The 18,399-nt window shown below is 36.3% G+C and overlaps 1 protein-coding gene and 1 pseudogene across 3 annotated transcripts; one reads left to right on the forward strand and one right to left on the reverse strand.

The window, feature by feature from the left end:
- The first annotated feature begins 4,082 nt into the window (after positions 1-4,082).
- LOC148206603 (uncharacterized) lies at positions 4,083-9,232 on the forward strand (annotated as a pseudogene).
- A 1,500-nt stretch (positions 9,233-10,732) lies between these two features.
- On the reverse strand, positions 10,733-14,453 carry LOC124839485 (UDP-Glycosyltransferase superfamily protein). Of its 3 annotated transcripts, none has more exons than XM_088104427.1 (2): positions 12,783-14,453; positions 10,733-11,206 (listed from the first exon to the last, which is right to left on the reverse strand). In XM_088104427.1, exons 1-2 carry the CDS (start codon positions 14,141-14,143, stop codon positions 10,807-10,809), a joined length of 1,761 nt encoding a protein of 586 aa, XP_087960553.1. In that variant the 5' UTR covers positions 14,144-14,453; the 3' UTR covers positions 10,733-10,806. The 3 variants fall into 3 exon arrangements, with proteins under 3 accessions (XP_087960553.1, XP_087960554.1, XP_047171262.1); XM_088104428.1 differs by lacking the exon at positions 10,733-11,206 and adding an exon at positions 12,319-12,448 and having other exon boundaries at positions 12,783-14,421; XM_047315306.2 differs by lacking the exon at positions 10,733-11,206 and having other exon boundaries at positions 12,600-14,395.
- Between the last annotated feature and the right edge of the window lie 3,946 nt (positions 14,454-18,399).

An 18,399-nucleotide genomic window follows, 5' to 3' on the forward strand; every position in this document is an offset into this window, starting at 1 on the left:
AATGAACGAGCTTGCTGCCTCTACCCTCTTTTGCATCAGAACACCAAAATGGTGTGTTTCATTAAGGCCTTGTTCACTTGAGTGGATTTGAGGGAGAGTAATTGAGGGGATTTGAGAGGATTTGAAAATAATTTTTTTTGTTGATTATTTGAATGAATTTGGAGGTAAATGAGATTGGATTTGGAAGTAAATTTTTTTAATCTGTCACGTCAATCTAATCCTACACTAATTGTCATAATCTTTACTTCCAAATTCATTCTCACTTACCTCCAAATTGACTCAAATAAACAACAAAAAAATTTATTTTCAAATCCTCTCAAATCCCCTCAATTACTCTCCCTCAAATCCACTCAAGTGAACAAGGCCTAAGTCTCATATAAGGAGCTTCAAATGAATTCCAGCACAACAGCCTAGCTCATTGCACACATTGTTGCAGCTTTTCAACCCTTCCTAGCCCATTTTATTCAGCCCAATTCAACTCCAGTAGCTTCATCGGCCCAAACTAGTAAAAGGGTAGTGGCTTTCCATTCAACACTGATCCAATTCGTGCATAGCGTCTTCGCACAACTTCATTTACGCCTTAGCCCACTCAATGATTTACTTCCAGATTAAAACATTGGGCTTTTTAATTTAGCCAAACAGCCCAAGAATTGATCTGCAAAAGGAAATTTAAGGGTTAAACAGTAAAAAGAAAAGCTAAAAGCCTACAAAAGCAAAAATAAATTATTTATTTTTCTGAATATTTTTATCTAAAGAGAAAAAAAAACTTATTTATTTAACTAAAAAGGGAAAATTAACATTATTTCTATCAAAATCCTTTTTTTATCCTATTTATACTAATCTATCTTAATTGTAGAAAATTAAAAGCTAAACTAACCTAAAAGAAAAGTATTATCATAGAAAAATAGGGGAAAATGGAGAGTTATCACTTTGATTAAAGTTAGAAACTTTCATATGATTGAATGAGATTTTGCCAATAATTGAGAATGTACTTCTTTGATTAGTGATAAAAACTTTAACAAGAATTAATCAAGAATGTACTTTGGTTAATTAGCTTTTTATTTGTTATAAGAGGTAAAAGAATAGACATGATTAGGCATAGTAATATTTAATTGAGAATGTATGGTTAAATTTATTATGATTAATCTACAAAGTTCTTACTTTATATGGTGAAAGAATTTTAGCTTAAACAAAATTTTTATTGATTTTCATATCCCTTATAGGTGGTGTAAGATTTGTAGCATAAACTTGATTAAATCACCTATATAAGTGTTAAGTGGGGCCGCTTGCATGAGATCTTGGTATGATCTCTAGAGCAATCATGAATATTGGACACGCGCATGGCCTAATAAGCGTAACACAATGATAACAACAAGGATTGTGGGGGTGTATTGGGATTGTGGGGGTGTATTGTGATTGATAAACAGTGTCTTTGATTCATATAGTTTGCTATACCAACTACATTGTGTGTTAAGTTTCTCAATTTAAGACTCGTTCATATAGCTTGCTACATGAGGTCTTATGCATTACAACATGTGAAACCCATAATAAAAGTTTCTTATATTTCTGTTGCAATATGTAGGGAATTTTTAACGTTAGATTTTTAAACGTTGGCCAACAATTTTTTTCTCTCATTAAAGTTTATAAGTTATTTATTTGTTATTCATTATTGTGGCAACAATTTTTTTTTTACCAAATTTATGCTCTATAAATAGAGCATTTCCTACACTTCAAAAAACACACCAAGTCAAGCTTTCTTTTCTCCTCTCAAAAGGAAATTTTATTCCTCAAGCTATCTTCTTAGTTTTTTCTTCCTTTATTTTCTTATCCTCTTTATATCTTTGGTTTATTCTCTTACTCACTTTAGAGTTTCTTAGTTCTGAGATCCTTAGAAATTTCTAAGAAGTTTCTGTTGTATACTAGGAGACTCGCGTAATACACCACGAATAAATCTATAAGGACAATGATCTACATGCCTCGAGAAATTTTGTTCGTGATTTAGTAAAAAATTTTACAACAAGATAGTATTGTGATATTCTAAAAGTTTTAATAATTAGAAGATTATATAAAAAATATGAATTAGTTTGTTAGTTTTAATTTAAAGAATTTATTTTATTTTAAAAGTTTTTCTAAAAAGATAAGATTTGGTGAATAATTATTTAGTTAGAAAACAAATATGTTAGAAATTGGTTGATATTCTTGGATATTATTACGAATTAAAAGATATCATTATTTTTGGTTAGATATTATGAGAATTTTTATATATTGTTATATATTATTGTTATATAATAAAATAATGTATTTTTCTTAAATATATGAAGCTTATAAATATGGAAGGACAATGTTTAGAGGGGGAATTTTAGTAGAAGTGTCGCAAGTCAAAGAAGAAGGAAAAAATTTTTAAAGGTTGAGTTTTTGTGGAGAAAAGGAAGAATTAAGAGTAAAATGTAAGAGGAGCTAACATTCTTGTTTTCATATTTTATGTTCTTGTCTTCTTTCTTGAATGTGTGCATGATAAATTGGGTTAAATTGTGGTTATTTGTTTGTTGTTTTTTTTTTTACATGTATATATGATTATTAGTGTTTTGTGGTTGTTTGTGGAAGGTTCTTAAAGTCAAAGCCAAAGAGTTTATGTATCTGGGTAGAGAAATTTATGAACTATGTGTGTGCTTGTTTATGGATGGTCCAAAGAGTGTTGGGAATGTCAAAGATAAGGGTTGATCTCTCTGGACAAAGAACTCTATTGATTGATGTTTGATATTTAGTTCTTGAATATCAAAGTCAAAGGGCTTATGTCTCTCTCGACGAAGAACTCTATGATTCAAAATTTTATTATTCTTTAAAAGATTATTGGTAGATTGTTTTCAATTAACTAAATTCTAGAATGACTATTCAAATGTTTTGGGATTTTAAACACTGAAGTTTATTTGCAAAATTAGGGTTTTTTATGTTGTTTTGTTAACTTACCCTACCATGTGTGGTTGTGGTTTCCAATAGGATGATCTTATTTTTAGCCAAGAAAATGAGTATAGGTTATTAAGAGAGTTTGTTTATAAAATAATGTCCTTTTTGTTTGATGGGTTTTTCAACAAAAGAAGAATAAGTTTTTATTTTAATTATTGTTGATTTACAGAACCAAAAACTTGAGGTGTTACAAATATTATATTTTTTCATTAGTTTCGTCTTTCACATAATGGACACAAACTCAAAAGTCACACTTAGGTTCATGTATGCAATAAATAAAAACAAGGTTTAATTACGTGTTTGGTCTTCATTTTGTAAGAAAATTTCAAATTGATCTCTTAATTTGTTTTTATTTAATTAGGTCCCTATTTTTTAAATGGGAAGCAATTTGGTCATTTTGATTAGTATTATACTAATAACATTAACTCATGTATCATGCAACAGTTGATGATTTATTTTATTTTTTCTTTATTTATTTTTTAGTATCTCTTTTTAAAAAATTGTCACGTGTTAAATGAGTGGTTTGTCATGTAAAAGAGACATTGTGATATAACTTGATATTGTCAAGTCTGATGTGAATTTTAAGATTATATAGATTTATAAATTTATATTTCAAATATTTGTATAGATTTATAAATTTATATCCAATTATTTAAAATATAAATTTAAATAAAAGATAATATTAAAGTATATTGTAATAAATATCAATACAAATACATTTAAAATTTAAAAATAAAATTTAAATAAGTTCAATGTAAAATATAAATTTAAATAAAATTAATCTTATGAAAAATATTTAATAAAAGTATTAATTTTCATAAAAATATGAATATAATATTTATATAAAAATTTAATTTAATTTGAGAAAAAATTATTCATTTTTTACATAACACTTGTCATGAGACTCAACACGTGATAATTTTTCTAAAAAATATTAAAAATAAAAAGTTAATAGTTTTTTGGGTTAAATATGTTTTTCGTCCCTTAAGTATCACACGATTTTGGTTTTAGTCCCTACTCAAAACTTTGATGGTTTTTAGTTCTCGAAGTTTTGAAACTCTTAGTATTAGTCCTTAAAAATGGATGGCGTTAAGTTTTAGTGGATGTGGCAAACGGCGATGCCAGGTTTGATGCCAGCTATCGTGCAAACGGCAAACGCCCTTTTTCTGCAGCTTTATGTGTTGGAATACTTGGTTGGGGTTTTTGCCTTGGTTGGTGTTATTCTTTTGTTGTTGAAAGGAAGAAAGAAACATTCAGGCCTCCAAAACAAATCAAGAAACGTTTATTCTTCTTCCTTCAGAAATACAATGTCCATGGAAAGTGGAGGTGTTTACTTTGGGATCTCTGTCTTCTCCTTCGACGAGCTCAGAGAGGCAACCAACAATTTTGATGAAGCTAGGAAGTTTGGGGAAGGAGGCTTTGGAACTGTTTACTTGGGTAAGAACTAAACTTAAAAATTACCTTTTTCCGTGATTTTGAAATTTTTCTTTAGATTTCGCCTTAATTTTACAGTAAAATCCAATTTAAAGAAAAGACCATTAACTTCTGCAAAATCATCAGTAGTTTGTACATGTTTGGTGAAGAAGAAAAAGAAGAAAAACAGCCCCTCATATAATTTACAAATTTTATTTTTATTTACAGGGACAATGAGAAAGAAAGAAATACACAAGAGAAAAGGGAACAACTAACAAAAACATCATATGTTCCCAGGTTCTTGTAATTGCTGCAAATCATAAAAAAGGATCAAAACAATCTCAAGAATCCAAAACTTTACAAATGAAAGGGGAAAAAATAGGCAGACTTTTTTGTACACGTTCCTCTGGCGATCAACGCAAAGTGAAAAATGAAAATTTTCCATTAAAAGAAATCCAAAGAACTAATCAGGGAAAGACCAATTCAAGACTATTTTCCCTGGAATAACGTAGCTGCAGTGAGATTTGTCTCTCCATCTGAAGCTGCCGTCTGAAATTGGTTATGAACATCTCTGCTCTCTTATCAATATCATCATCCGAGGGACAGCTTATGGTCCTCTGAAGGGTTTGCGCAGGAGGAGAAATGAAACCTTTCGAATCTGTTTCCTCTGAAGAAGAAGTAGCACACATCATCAATGTGGCACGACAGCTGGCATCAAACCTAGCATCGCCATTTGCCACATCTACTAAAACTTAACGCCATCCATTTTTAAGGACTAATACTAAGAGTTTCAAAACTTCGAGAACTAAAAACCATCAAAGTTTTGAATAGGGACTAAAACCAAAATCGTGTGATACTTAAGGGACGAAAAACATATTTAACCCTAGTTTTTTTTATGAAAATGGAGACTAAATATATAATTAAACTTAAAAATAATGATTTTATATGTGTGCTAAAAGAAACAATAGTGATAGATTGGTAGGACTATTTTTACATTAAGTACAATATAATAATGTAAAACAATAACGTTATCTAAAAATTGGAGATTTATACATTATTTTATAATATAATAATATAAATTGTCAGAGGTTGCTGCTTCTGATAATAATATAAATCGTCACTATTCACTTCAGCAATGGGAGAAGCATTAGAGTAACAGTCTAGTGTCCATTAAGTGAGTAACGTAAAGAGGTAAGAATATCACTTATTCGTTAAGGGAGGCATCAGAAAAGATTGAACTCTAAAGATTTTCTCATGTGAATCAAGCTGGAACTAACCCTTTCGTTTCATTCCTCCAGTAATTTGATTAGAATGAGTTTTATGAGTATCTAATTTCATAATTGTCCGTACCCTGTCAAGCTAGAATGAGAATCTTAATTTGAAACTTGTCTGTGGCACGAATACTCTAGTAGTGGCCAAGAAAATGTAACAACAGAAAGGCGCTGCCATTTTTCAAACATAGAATGAGAGAAACTGGAACATTAATTTGCAAGCCCTTGCGCATCTCTTTCACATCTCTCTCGCATCGAGCACAACAACCACCGCAATCACACCAAGCACGGCTACCACAAATTGATGGATAAAAAATCTTAATTTTACTTCTTGTAAACCTAATTTTGCTTGATTAATTGAAGATAAGTAAAAATCCTAATTTTTGAAGTAAATAAACTTATTTTCTAAGATTCATACAAAAATAGAAACGTGACACATAGTGGACAAATAAGTTCGCATCATCAGTGGTACACCTTAGTCATTTTAGAAAAAATTTAACGTTATTTTTCAAAAACTAAAAATTATAGTTTACTAAGAAAGAGGATAAAAGTGAATCGAAAGAAGGACAAAACCCAAAATTTAATTACTTAAAAAAATTATTAAAATAAAAAATAATTTATTTTTAATATAATTTGAAATCAAATTTTTTGTTACTGCTTTTTGAAAAATAAGAATATTATAATAAAAACTACTTATGGAAGTTATCAGGTATTATGCATATGCATAAACAAAGGATCGTGAATGAAAATGACTGGAAGTTGGAAGTTAATGTATTATTTTATTACTTTTAGTTTTTTGGTTTAATGTCTCAATAAGTCCCTATTTTTGTTCAGAATTTGAAATAGGTCCCTTTATTTTTTGACGTCTCAATTGGGTCCTTATTTTTGTTAATTTGATGCAAATAAATCATTTCCGTCAATTTCATCAAACGACGTTAATGAATGTGTGACGTGGCCTTACACGTGTCAATACTGTCCTCAGGCCACGTCACACATTCATTAACACCGTTTGATGAAATTGACGGAAAGGATTTATTTGCATCAAATTAACAAAAATAAGGACCCAATTGAGACGCCAACAAATAAAGGGACCTATTTCAAATTCTGAACAAAAATAGGGACCTATTGAGACATTAAACCTAGTTTTTTAAATATGGAAATTTATAATTTATAAGAAATTGAAAAACATTTAAATTGAATTGATTTTATTTTAAATTATTATATTTTTTAAATATTTATTTGGATAATATAATCCAAATTAAGTGAATTTCTATTTTTTTTATTTGGATAAAATATTTCAAGTTAGTAAGGTTAGATTCATGTAAGGTTCAACCAAACTAATCTGGGTTAGAGTCAAACTTAGTAAATCTAAATTCAAGTTGAGTTGATTTGATTTGAATTCAACTTCAGTCAAGTAAACTCGAACCTCGATCAAGCCACGTTGGCCTATATTGAAATCAGGTCAAGTCGCTTTGAGTTTAGGTCAAACCAAGTGGACTTAGGCCTAGTTGATTCAAGTCGAGGTAAGCCTACATTCAGTTGGACAACCCACATTTGGCTGAGTTAAGTTATGCCTAGTATGATCAAGACTACATAAAGCCTAGTTTGATCAAGACATGGTCAAGCAAGGTTGGTTCGAGTATACTCAAGCCTAAGTTGACTTAGGGCAGAGTTGAACTAAGTTGTTAATTGCCAAGTTGGGGAAATTCCATGTTTGTGGGAGTGGTGGTTTAACCATGTTCAATCAAGCTTTGTTGAACCGTAGTAGGTTTATTCTGATAAAGATCAGGTTAGGCCTAATTCGTTTAAGACTGTTAAGAAGTAGACTTTAAACTTAAATCAACCTTATAAAATCGATTTGTAAGGTGACGTTGGCACTCACATATATACATTAAATTGGCATTATCTCTAATCAATTTGAGACTTCTAGCATATCTCCTCAAGCTAAGGTATATACATCTTGTGCGTGGGACTAGACATTAATAGGTGGCCTGATAGCGGCCTGATAGTGGCCTGATAGCGGGTGGAATGATATGCCTAACACACACAAATCCCGCTAGGATATGCTTTGACCCATGACTTTGCTATCACGTTAAAAAGTGGACTTTAAGCCTAACTCAACCCTATAGAGTCGGTTTGTAAGGTGAGATTTGCACCCTCTTATATACTCTAAACTGACTTTATCTTTAATCGACGTGAAACTTTCGCTGCACCCTCTCACGTCGAGGTATATACATCTCTTGCATGAGATTATACATTATTGGGTGGTTCTATAGTGACCCAATTACAGGTAAAACAATAGACCCAACAAACAATAAATTTCACTAGGATAGACTCTAACAATGATTTTGATACCATACTAAGAAGCTGACTTTACGCTTAACTCAACCATACATTAAACCACATTTTATATTTAAGGGTTAAATATGTTTTTAGTCCCTAAACTATCAAACAAATTTGTTTTTAGTCCCTCTTTCAAACTAAGCTACATTTTGATCATTCTCCTTAAGGAAACCATAATTTTTCGTCCTCCAAAACTAACGGCGTTAAAAATAAGTTGAGGTGGCTAACGGTGGTATGACACATCGTTTTTTCTCTGACACCAGTTAATCTTTCTCAGCTCCTCTCCCTCCCTCACCCTCCGACTCTACCATAGCCACCTCCGGCGCCACCTCGAACATCTCCAGCGTCACCATCAACCTTGAAACCCCCATGTGCAACCACCCTCCACCACACTCACCTCCATAGCCAACATAAAACCTCCATCTCCACTGCCTAGAAAACCCCCAAATTGCGTATTAGTTCCTCTCCTCCCACCACCATAGAGACCCAAATCAGAAAACTAAAAACACCCAAACCTTCATCAGCGCAACGCCCCCTCCCCCCCACCCACCGCCTCATCAGCCCAACATCGCTTCCACTCGCTACCCCTTCTCGCGCCGCTTCCTCAAATTCCTCGCCATGTCCCTCACCGCAACACCTTCCAAAAATACCACCACAACCACTGCCCTCAACACCCTACCCCCGAGCCCCCACAACTTCGCGTCTCCCCAATCCCTCTCTAATTGGCTCAAACCCCGCCTCCCCTCTGAGTCCTTCGCCTCGTTGGGCGTCAAGCCCGGCACCAAAAACGTGCACAACCTCTGGCTCAAACTCTCCCAGGGAGAGAAACCTCCCTCGCCGATTCCAGTCCTCCGATTCGGATAGTCCACATCGTCCTTGTCTATGTCACCGCCAAACACGACAAGGTCCTCATCAAGTCGCACCAGGAATTGTCCGATGGCAACATCCGGAAGCGCGGCAGGCCCTTGTCGTAGAAGATGAAGCCCAACGAGGACCCCAAGTCTGCCGCCGTTAAAGGCATTTTCGAAGAGCTTGGCTCTGCGATTGTTGGTGCAGGACCCAATCCTGAAATCGTTGACATTGTCACCATCGATCCCAATTCGTACGAGATGCAGGTCGAAGAGCGCGAATCGGGTTCGTACCCGAGTTTGCCCGGTTGGGTGTTTTGTCGTTTCCTTCTTGAATGCCAATTACTTCATTTTGTTCAAATGAATTTAGAAATAGGAGTGGTAATCAGATAATGGGTTGAATGAGTTGTTGTTAAGTTGTAGCTAATGAATTCAGCTTGTGTTGGTAGTTGTGATGCGGAAGGGAAGGGAGGGTCGTCGGTGGCTGAGGAGACGGTGGGAACATCCATGGTGGGGGAATGAGGTTGGGTTGGTGGAACGACAGAAAATCTGAGGAAGATTGATGTCAGAAAAAAAAAATGATGTGACACTTCACCAGTCAGCCAGCTCAACATTTTTTTAACGTTGTTAGTTTTGGAGAACGAAAAATTATGATTTTTTTAAGTAGAAAGATCAAATTGTAGCTTAGTTTGAAAGGACGACTAAAAACAAATTTGTTTGATAGTTTAGGGACTAAAAACATACTTAATCCTATATTTAATTTGGATGGTTGGAGAAAATTATTTAATATAGAAAGTATAATAGGAAACTTGAAGATTCAGCTCGAACTCCTTAATGTGGATGAAAAATTACTCTTAAAGATTTATGATTTAAAAATTAAAAGACACAAAAATATTTAAGCACTTAAATTTTCTAACTTGAAATATTGTTAATTTTAAATTAGATTAGTTTGTATTTATTCTCTTATTTTAAAAAATATTATTAGAATATTCTCCATCAATCACAGGACAAACACCAAAAAATATTTAACAACAAAATATAAAAATTATTCATAAAAAACATCAACGTTAAGAACGTGTGCATCAACATTAATTTGACACGGATAAAGTGCATAACAAAAAACATCAACATCACCGTTAAAAAGTGTTTGTACATCACATTCATTTCAACCGATAAAGTGTACAATAATGACTAATAGTACATAGACATTTATATTTATTTAACACATATTATAACAGCAAAATAATTATAAAAAATAAACTTGTATATATTAAAAAAAAGTGTGATTTTTCTTATTACAATTTCTCATCATTTAACATGATCTTTGTCTTAATCTTGCAATCAAAACAATATTACATATTTCACTATGAATGCATAAATGGTAAAAAGAATTAAAAATGAATTAGTAATAACAAAGTATAGGAATTAACTCGACCAATCACGCGTCAAATTAAAATTAGTCAATTTCCATGCTACCTTCCCAATATGTATAACTAAGTTGCATTTTTCCGTCATATCCACTAGTGCATTAAGAGGATATGACACCGGTTACTTTTGGTTATAGGCACCGGTTCTACAACCGAAGTATATACCAGCGAGGTAAAAAGGGGTAGGTTTTATGCTTCGGTTGTGAACTGGGTTAAAAAAGATAGGATTTATGCCTCAGTTTTTGAATAACCGAGGCAGTAACGTGTTTGTTTTCTGATTCTACGACCTCGGTTAGAACCTAAACCGAGGTAGTAGGATTTTTTTTTTCAGATTCTAATTTCAAACTCCAGAACCCCAAACTGAAAAACGTTAAAAATGAAACAGAAAGCCAGAGATGAAACTCAGAGATGAAACAACAAATTACATACTCAGATGAAACAGCAAATTACATACTCAGATGAAACTGCAATATTACGTACTCAGATGAAACAACAATATTACAAGACACAATATTACAACATCCAATGTCAAAATTCTCTCTACAGAAGCAACGAAATTACATACTCAGAAGCAATATTACAACAATAGAAGAAACTCAGAGATGAAACAGGAAAGCCAGAGAAGCCAAATTTCTTCCTCTTCGCACATGGTGAAAAAGAAAGCCAAGTTTCTCTATTCTTCCCAACGGCGTGGTCAGAGGTCCAAAGGTTTGTAAAATACAAAAGCCTGAGATTTACCGTGTGAGCTTTTTCTCCTCCAAACCCCAACCGCCGCAGGCCCGCCATCCCTCCACCTCTGCAAATGGCTTTTGTCCCGCATGCCTCTGCAAACGCCTCGTCCTCCTCGACCCCAACAACAACAACAGCCTCGCCACTGCTCGCAAACCTCCATCCACTGCCGCCGTCACCGCCCTTAAAGCCCTCTTCCGCCCTAGAAACCCTAGAAGAAAAAGGAAACTTATTATGGACCGATTGATCGGTGTAAATCAAAGTTTAATCGGTGGAAAAAGTTTCTAACGGTGAAAACAAGCTTTTAATCGGTAGAATCGAAGGGAAATGGTGAAAAGGAGAAGAAACCCTAACGGAGGGTTTAGATCTATGAATGTTTCGGTGGAAAATGAAGGATAGAAGAAATGGAGATGATTATGTGAGTGTAGAAGGCTTACCGTGACGATGAAAGGCTTCCAATGAGGAGATCCCTCTCTCGAGCATCGTGGAACGGCAGCGGCCGACGGCGTGGTTGAACGACGGCTTTCGACAAGGGATGAACGCGGCTTGCGGCAAGGGTTGAACGACGGCTTGCGGCGTGCCCTGATGTTCGGGTTTGGTGGAGAAGAGACATTGGAGGCGAGAGGGCAGAGGGTGAGAGGGCGAGAGGGCGAGAGGGCAGAGGGCGAGAGGGCAGAGGGCAGAGGGTGAGAGTGCGAGATGGCAGAGGGCGAGAGTGCGAGATGGCAGAGGGCGAGAGTAGAGGGTTTACCTATTTTGTGGTAGAGGTGTAGAGGTGGCAGTGTGTTTATGCTTCGGTTCTGAGAGAGACCGAAGCAGTATACCTCTGTTTATGCTTCGGTTCTGAGAGAGACCGAAGCAGTATACCTATTTCGTAAAGCTGTCAGCTGTGTGTTCAGGCGTGTCAGGCGTGGTCAGTGGGAGAGTAGAGGGTTTATGCTTCGGTTTTCGGAGTAACCGAAATAGTAGGCGTGGTTTTAGGCACCGGTTTTGAGAGCAGCGAGGTGATATCACCATTATGCTTCGGGTGATCATGAAACCGAGACGTATAAATTGAACTTATTTTCAATTTTGCCATCGCGTTTTATTAGGCACCGGTTTGTTATAAAACAAAGTATAAGGTGAGATTTTAAAAGCAAATATTCTACTAGTGACCGTTTCCCTTGAACCTATCTTAACCAATATGGTCATGTTAATATTAAGATTCAATTAATTAATTAATTACATTGAAATTCAAATATAAAAATATAAAGTTATGAAAATACAGTAAATTAATATAAATTTAAAAAGTAAAACAAAGTTGAAATTCTTTTTTGGGGCCCTACAGTGTTTCCTCGCCTAGCCTGTGGGAAAAAAACAAGAGCTTTTTGGTGTTGTCATGAAGCTGTCTTTCAGGCCACCACGTTGAAAATAATGTAATGTGAGAAGAACTTGTCGGTGAGAAAAGCTTCTTCTGGGAAGGCAGACAGTGCTGATAAATGTTCTTAGATGTACAAATAAGCATAATTCTAATAACACAGAATTTAAAAATAAATCATTTGGGGAGGATGAGGACAGAATTACCATAATCAAACAAGGTGCCCAAGTGAGATTGATCAATCCACTACAAAAGCTAATATTCTCGTCCATATTATTGCAAATTAAAATTTTTAACGTTTCTTTTCAGATTATTTTCCATTACAAACGACAGGTAAAACCTTAGCATAAAAATCAGACATAAGAACAATGATAGTAGGGATTAACATTTAGAGAGGCTTTTAAGGTTGTGTATGAGATTATCGATATACCTATCCTGTCGCTCTCCATTGACAAACAAATCCTTCATCTCTTTTATTCTTTCTCTGTAGATCTTTCCCTCTTCTTCAACCACAACCAGTTTCAATGAGTCAGCGACCGAGTCACTCGAGAACGATCCATCTCGTTCATCTCTGGGCACAGAGTATCCCATCTTCTTCTCCTCCAACACCCTCGCATTTATCCCTTGGTCTGCCAAGAACGTTAATAGAACCAACGGTTTCTCGTTCTGAACAGCCTCCACCACAGATGTCCAACCGGAGTGAGTCAAGAACCCACCAACAGCCACGTGTTCCAATATCTTCAACTGCGGTGCCCAACTGCTGCACACAACTCCACGTCCCTTAATTCGTTCCTCGAACCCTTCCGGCAACCTCAGCACATCTGGGTCATACGGACCACGCTGAACCCTCAGCAACCACAAAAACGGAAGCTTCGATTTCTCCAAACCTAAAGCTATCTCCGTCACTTCATCTTGCGTCGGTTTCGCTTCGCTCCCGAACGCCACGTACACAACGCTCCCACGCGCCTGCTTGTCCAACCAGCCCTTCATCCACCTCCACGTGTCGTTGTCCTCGCTGCCAACAGGCGCCGTGCTGGGTAGCTGCCCCACCGGGAGAACTGGCTTCTGGTAAATGCTCTCCAGCAGATGAAACCACTCCGATTCGAACTCAGTGCATCCTCGAATAAAAACGATATCGCAGTTCTGAATACTGGCACCGAACCGGTACGTGTCGGCGACGCCGGAGTTGTTTTGGGAGGAGAGGCTGTCCACGATTCGCATGATCTCGTAGTAACGGAAGGCGACGGTGGTCGGGAAAGGGACCCACGGAGGAGCAACGATGTAGTCTTCAGGTTTTTGGCGGTATGAACTGTCGTGGCCCATGAGAACGGAAGGGGGTCCTAAGAAGCCGAGGAAGGGTGGAGTGCAAATGCTGTAAAAGGCCTTCCTTATGCCAAGTTTGGAAGCTACAGAAGCTGCCCAGAAGGGAGAGAAGTCGTAGAAGAGCCAATCGGCTTTGGAAGATTCGAGAAAATGGGTGAAGGGTTCTTCCAAAGTATCGTAGGCTTTCTTCAGGTATTGAACGACGTCGTAGGGGACGTCGGTGGTGGCCTCTGCATTTTCTGGAAGGTTTGGGACTTTGGGCAGCGGAAGCTTGACGAAGTCGATGAGTGTGGCCAAGTTTTGCGAGACTTTGGGGAGACGCTCTATGTTTCGAGGAGTGGATACGAAGCTCACACGGTGACCCTTTCCAGCAATGAGCTTGGCTAGCTCGAGGTTCGGGATCATGTGTCCAAAGGCTAGCCATGGAAGCATTACTATGTGGAGAACCTTTTCCTTATCATTGGCCATTTTTTCAGAGCAGGCTGCGTATGGTAGTTTTTCCTTTTTCTCACAATGCGAGATATGTTAATTTTTCTCAGGTTTTATTTTTCGTGGACTCTGACGACCAAACTGGAAATTACACTTCAACCGAAACAGTAAAAAGAAAATTTATAGCATTTCTCTGTTAATGATAGAAGATATTTAATGACTGAAAAGATAAAACAAAACAGACAAATCCATATTGCTCAAAACTTATTTACTATCAATTTTTAAAAGTTTGAGATTAGTAAGTTGGGAAACACTTGGCAAATAAAAGAAGTAGTAGTTATCCACAAGGACCATTTTAACATTTTTCATTTGCCATAAATAGTCATATTTAGCATAAATTATGTTTTATTATTTTAATGAAGTAGTGCATGTATTTTTTATTATTTATTGTAAGTTTGGAGGTAACCCTAACTTTTTATTCTCTCTATCGAAACCATTTTATTGTAAGTAAAATTTTTGTTTTGTACTTTTTTATAAAAATTGTGCATGACAAACAAGAATTTTTGTCATTTTTGTAATTGTTTATTTTAAAAAAATTATAATAAATTATATATAATAAAATAGGGTATGCTAAATACACCGTGCATGATAAACAAATATGAGTTTTCCAAAACGAAATGGTTATTCATCAGTACAATTTATTCGATTTTCTAATAAATCTCAAATTTGTTTGAGTGTTGGTCTGATGATTAGACTAATATACTATTGTAGGTTATATTAATTGAATTATGACGAAGGTAAGGAGAATCAAGTCGTAATTGAATAATTCAATTGCTAGCAAAATAAATGTTGAGAAAAAGAATTCGAAACCATGAAATGATGTGAAGGTCATACAGGAAGGACACAATATGAAATGATGTGAAGGTCATGTAGCAATGACACAGCATGTAGAAATAACTTAAAGGTCTGGAAATGGGTTGGAGAGTATATATGAATGGTCTAGAGGTCATATCATAAACGACTAGAAAGCCCTACAGGAAAAACAACTATTGTTACAAAAAAAAAAAAAAACCAACTCCAAACTCATTATTTTTAGGCTTCATAGGTTACTTCGTCTCCAAGTTAACAGCTGAATTTTCGTTTAGTACCCGATTTTAAAAATGCTTCTATTTTATCCCAAAGTAGTATAAATTGTATCAATTAGATCCCTTCCGTTAAATTCACATAAACGGATAACTCCAGCTGATGAATCTGCACTTTTTCTTCTCTCTCCTCTGCATTTCCTACAATGTTTCAGCTTTTTCTCTCTCTCTTCTTCCTCACTTTTTATGTTCTCCTCTACACCTTTGAATTTCTCCTGCAAAGCTTTGAGTTTCTCCCCAAGTTTAGGGAAACTTTGTGAAATAAGAAAGCATTGACCCTGAAACCAAGAGAGATAATTGCATATTCTAGTGTAAATATAGTTGTTGACTAGAGGCAATGTAAGGTTCATCTTATACTTGCAATTCAACCTATAGCCTTTTATATTGTCTCCATGTCTACCTTTCCTCCAGATAAACCAGACACTTTATTTTCTCTAATTTTTTCAACTTGTTGAAGAACAGCTCCCCTAAAAGATTATGGTGTTGTTTGCTAGAACCCAAGAACGATTTTTTTCCTTTTTATATATGTGAAAATTCCATCATGTTAGCATTTACCTTAAACCTTTGTTCTGTAGAATTCAGAACGTTCTTTCTTTATGAGGCCATCTAACTATTTGAACTGTTTTTTATTCTCTTTCTCAATTGCTTGACTACTGCCCAGGAATAATGTGGACGGTAAGATGCTAAATTTCATTCTGGAATATTTGCGAACCAATCCTCTTTCAAATATGCTTTTTACACCCTTGAACAAATTTTACTGCTAGGCTAAATCAATACATTCATAAGTCAACTTGCAATGCATTTGCTATGCGTATTCCTTCCAATTTCAATGACAAGGGTATGTTGTTGTAATTAGTCAGTACAAAGTGTTGTGTGTGTTGAGACATGTTCTTTGTCATTCATTAGTGCACAAACTTTTGCAATAGAGGCTATATATTATATTCCTCTATATTTCTGTAAATAGAAATTCTTGTGTTGGTTTGATTGCTTTGTACAGGATGGTCATGAAATCATCCGTCAGTATCTCGTGCTTGCTAGGGATCCAATAATCCTAAAAGCTGATAAGCCCTTTAAGGTAAAATCTCTTTTTGATGTATGACTATTGTCTCAATCATGACACAAGATTCTCTTCGACCAATTATTCATTATTTTCAGACAAGTATTGTGTTTACGCTGAATGAAGGTCCTGGAGTACTGTTTAAGGCTTTGGCTGTATTTGCATTGAGGGACATAAATTTATCCAAGGTTATTATTATCTATGGGAAAAAGTTTTTTTTCTTGCAAGTCTATCTCTATGCATGATTATTACAAGACAATTAACATTGTGTATATTTGAAATCAGATTGAAAGTCGTCCACAAAGAAATAGGCCATTAAGAGTTGTGAGTGCAGAGGAGAACAGAAAAAGTGAGGGAGAAGAGAGAGAGAAAAAGCTGGAACATTGCAGGAAATGTAGAGGAGAGAGAAGAAAAAGTGCAGATTCGTCAACTGGAGTTAACTCCGTTTATGTGAATTTAACGGAAGGGATCTAATTGATACAATTTATACTACTTTGGGATAAAATAGAAGCATTTTTAAAACTGGGTACTAAACGAAAATTCAGCTCTTAACTTGGGGACGAAGTAACCTATTAAGCCTTATTTTTAAAACTTTTCTCTTGATTTTTTAAAAAATAGACAGTAATGAAATCTTTTAAGAGATCAAATTATCCCAATGAAGACATCATATATCATATATGAGAGTGGATTTCACGAAAAAAAGAGTATGTTTAATCAACATCTAAATAATATATAATCTAGTGAGATTCGTATTATTGAGAAAACCTTTAATGTACTACCACTAGTAAAAAAAGCTTTTTTAACACGCTATTTATGCCTTGGTTTTATTGAAACCGAAGCGTATAAAAGCGCAATGGCATTTCCGTAAATATTGAGTTGTTATATACCTCGGTTATATAAGAACCGATGCCTATAGATGTTACTGCCTCGGGTAGAAGGCCAACCGAGACATATATATGAATTATAAATGATTTAGGCACCAGTTTGTTGTGTAACTGATGTAGTTAAAGGGTTTAGGCACCGGTTTTTCATATAACCGAGGTAGTAGCCCTTAGGTTAAAATCTAAAAGCGAAAAGCGAAGTTACTGTTCTTCTTTCTCTCTCGCGATTTCTCTCATCTTTGCCTCCCTCCCCCTCGCAATTTCTCCTCTACACCAAACCCCAGCATCAGGCCGCAACCATCACCAACCATTAGGGTCGCCGCAAGCACCACCGTTCAACCACGCCGTCGGCCACCACGCACAAACCCGCAAGCCGCCACCCAAAGCTGCCACCACAGCGCCTTTGTTCTCGTCCAAACTCCATGGACACCGCGACCACCATCTTCATCTTCTTCGCCATGAGCACATCCATGGCCGTCAACCGAAGAACGCAATCACAACCATTCCAAGTCGCGCGCAGCCATCACCTTCGTCCTCCTCGCGCACACACCTGCAAAGAGGAAAACTCAAACAGATCCAGAAACAGAACCCTAGGCGCGAATTTCATGTACCCCTCTTCTCCACCGTCGCGCCAGCCACCGCGTTCCAACCTTCTTCCATCACCATCATCAGATCTGCAACTCTGCGACAGAAACCCTTAATCGTGCCACCGTCACCAAAACGGCGCAACCATCTCCCTCGCGTTGCTTTTGGAGGCGCGATTTCTGAATTGGATCCCTGTGTGATTGTTATATGGTGTTAAATCTAGTTTCTGCAGGTCTGATTATGGTTGCAGGTGGAGGCAAGCAGCGGCGCGATTCTGATTTAGGGCTTCCGTTCAGTGTTTGCACATGGATGCTCACATCACCCTCTTCAATCTCTCCCTACCCTCCTACTATGCCGGCGCAATGGTCCTCCCGTCTCCAAACTCTACTGCTCCCTCCGATCAGAAGAAGATCTTATGGGACGTCTGCGCAAGGCCCTCGGCGGCATCGACGACGCCACCCACTTCCCTCTGCTACCCTTTATCCTCATCCTGTTCTCCCCTAGCGGGATGGGCACCCCCTGTCAAAGGATGACATTCATGGAAGATACCCAATCTGAAGGCTCCCAGAAGGAATCAGAATTTGGAAGAATTGATACTGCCTCGGTTCAAAGAGAATCGAGTCGAATTCT

Source organism: Vigna umbellata, chromosome 1, assembly GCF_029865625.1.
Source record: "Vigna umbellata cultivar VRB3 chromosome 1, Vumbellata_1.0, whole genome shotgun sequence".
Lineage (NCBI taxonomy): Eukaryota > Viridiplantae > Streptophyta > Magnoliopsida > Fabales > Fabaceae > Vigna > Vigna umbellata.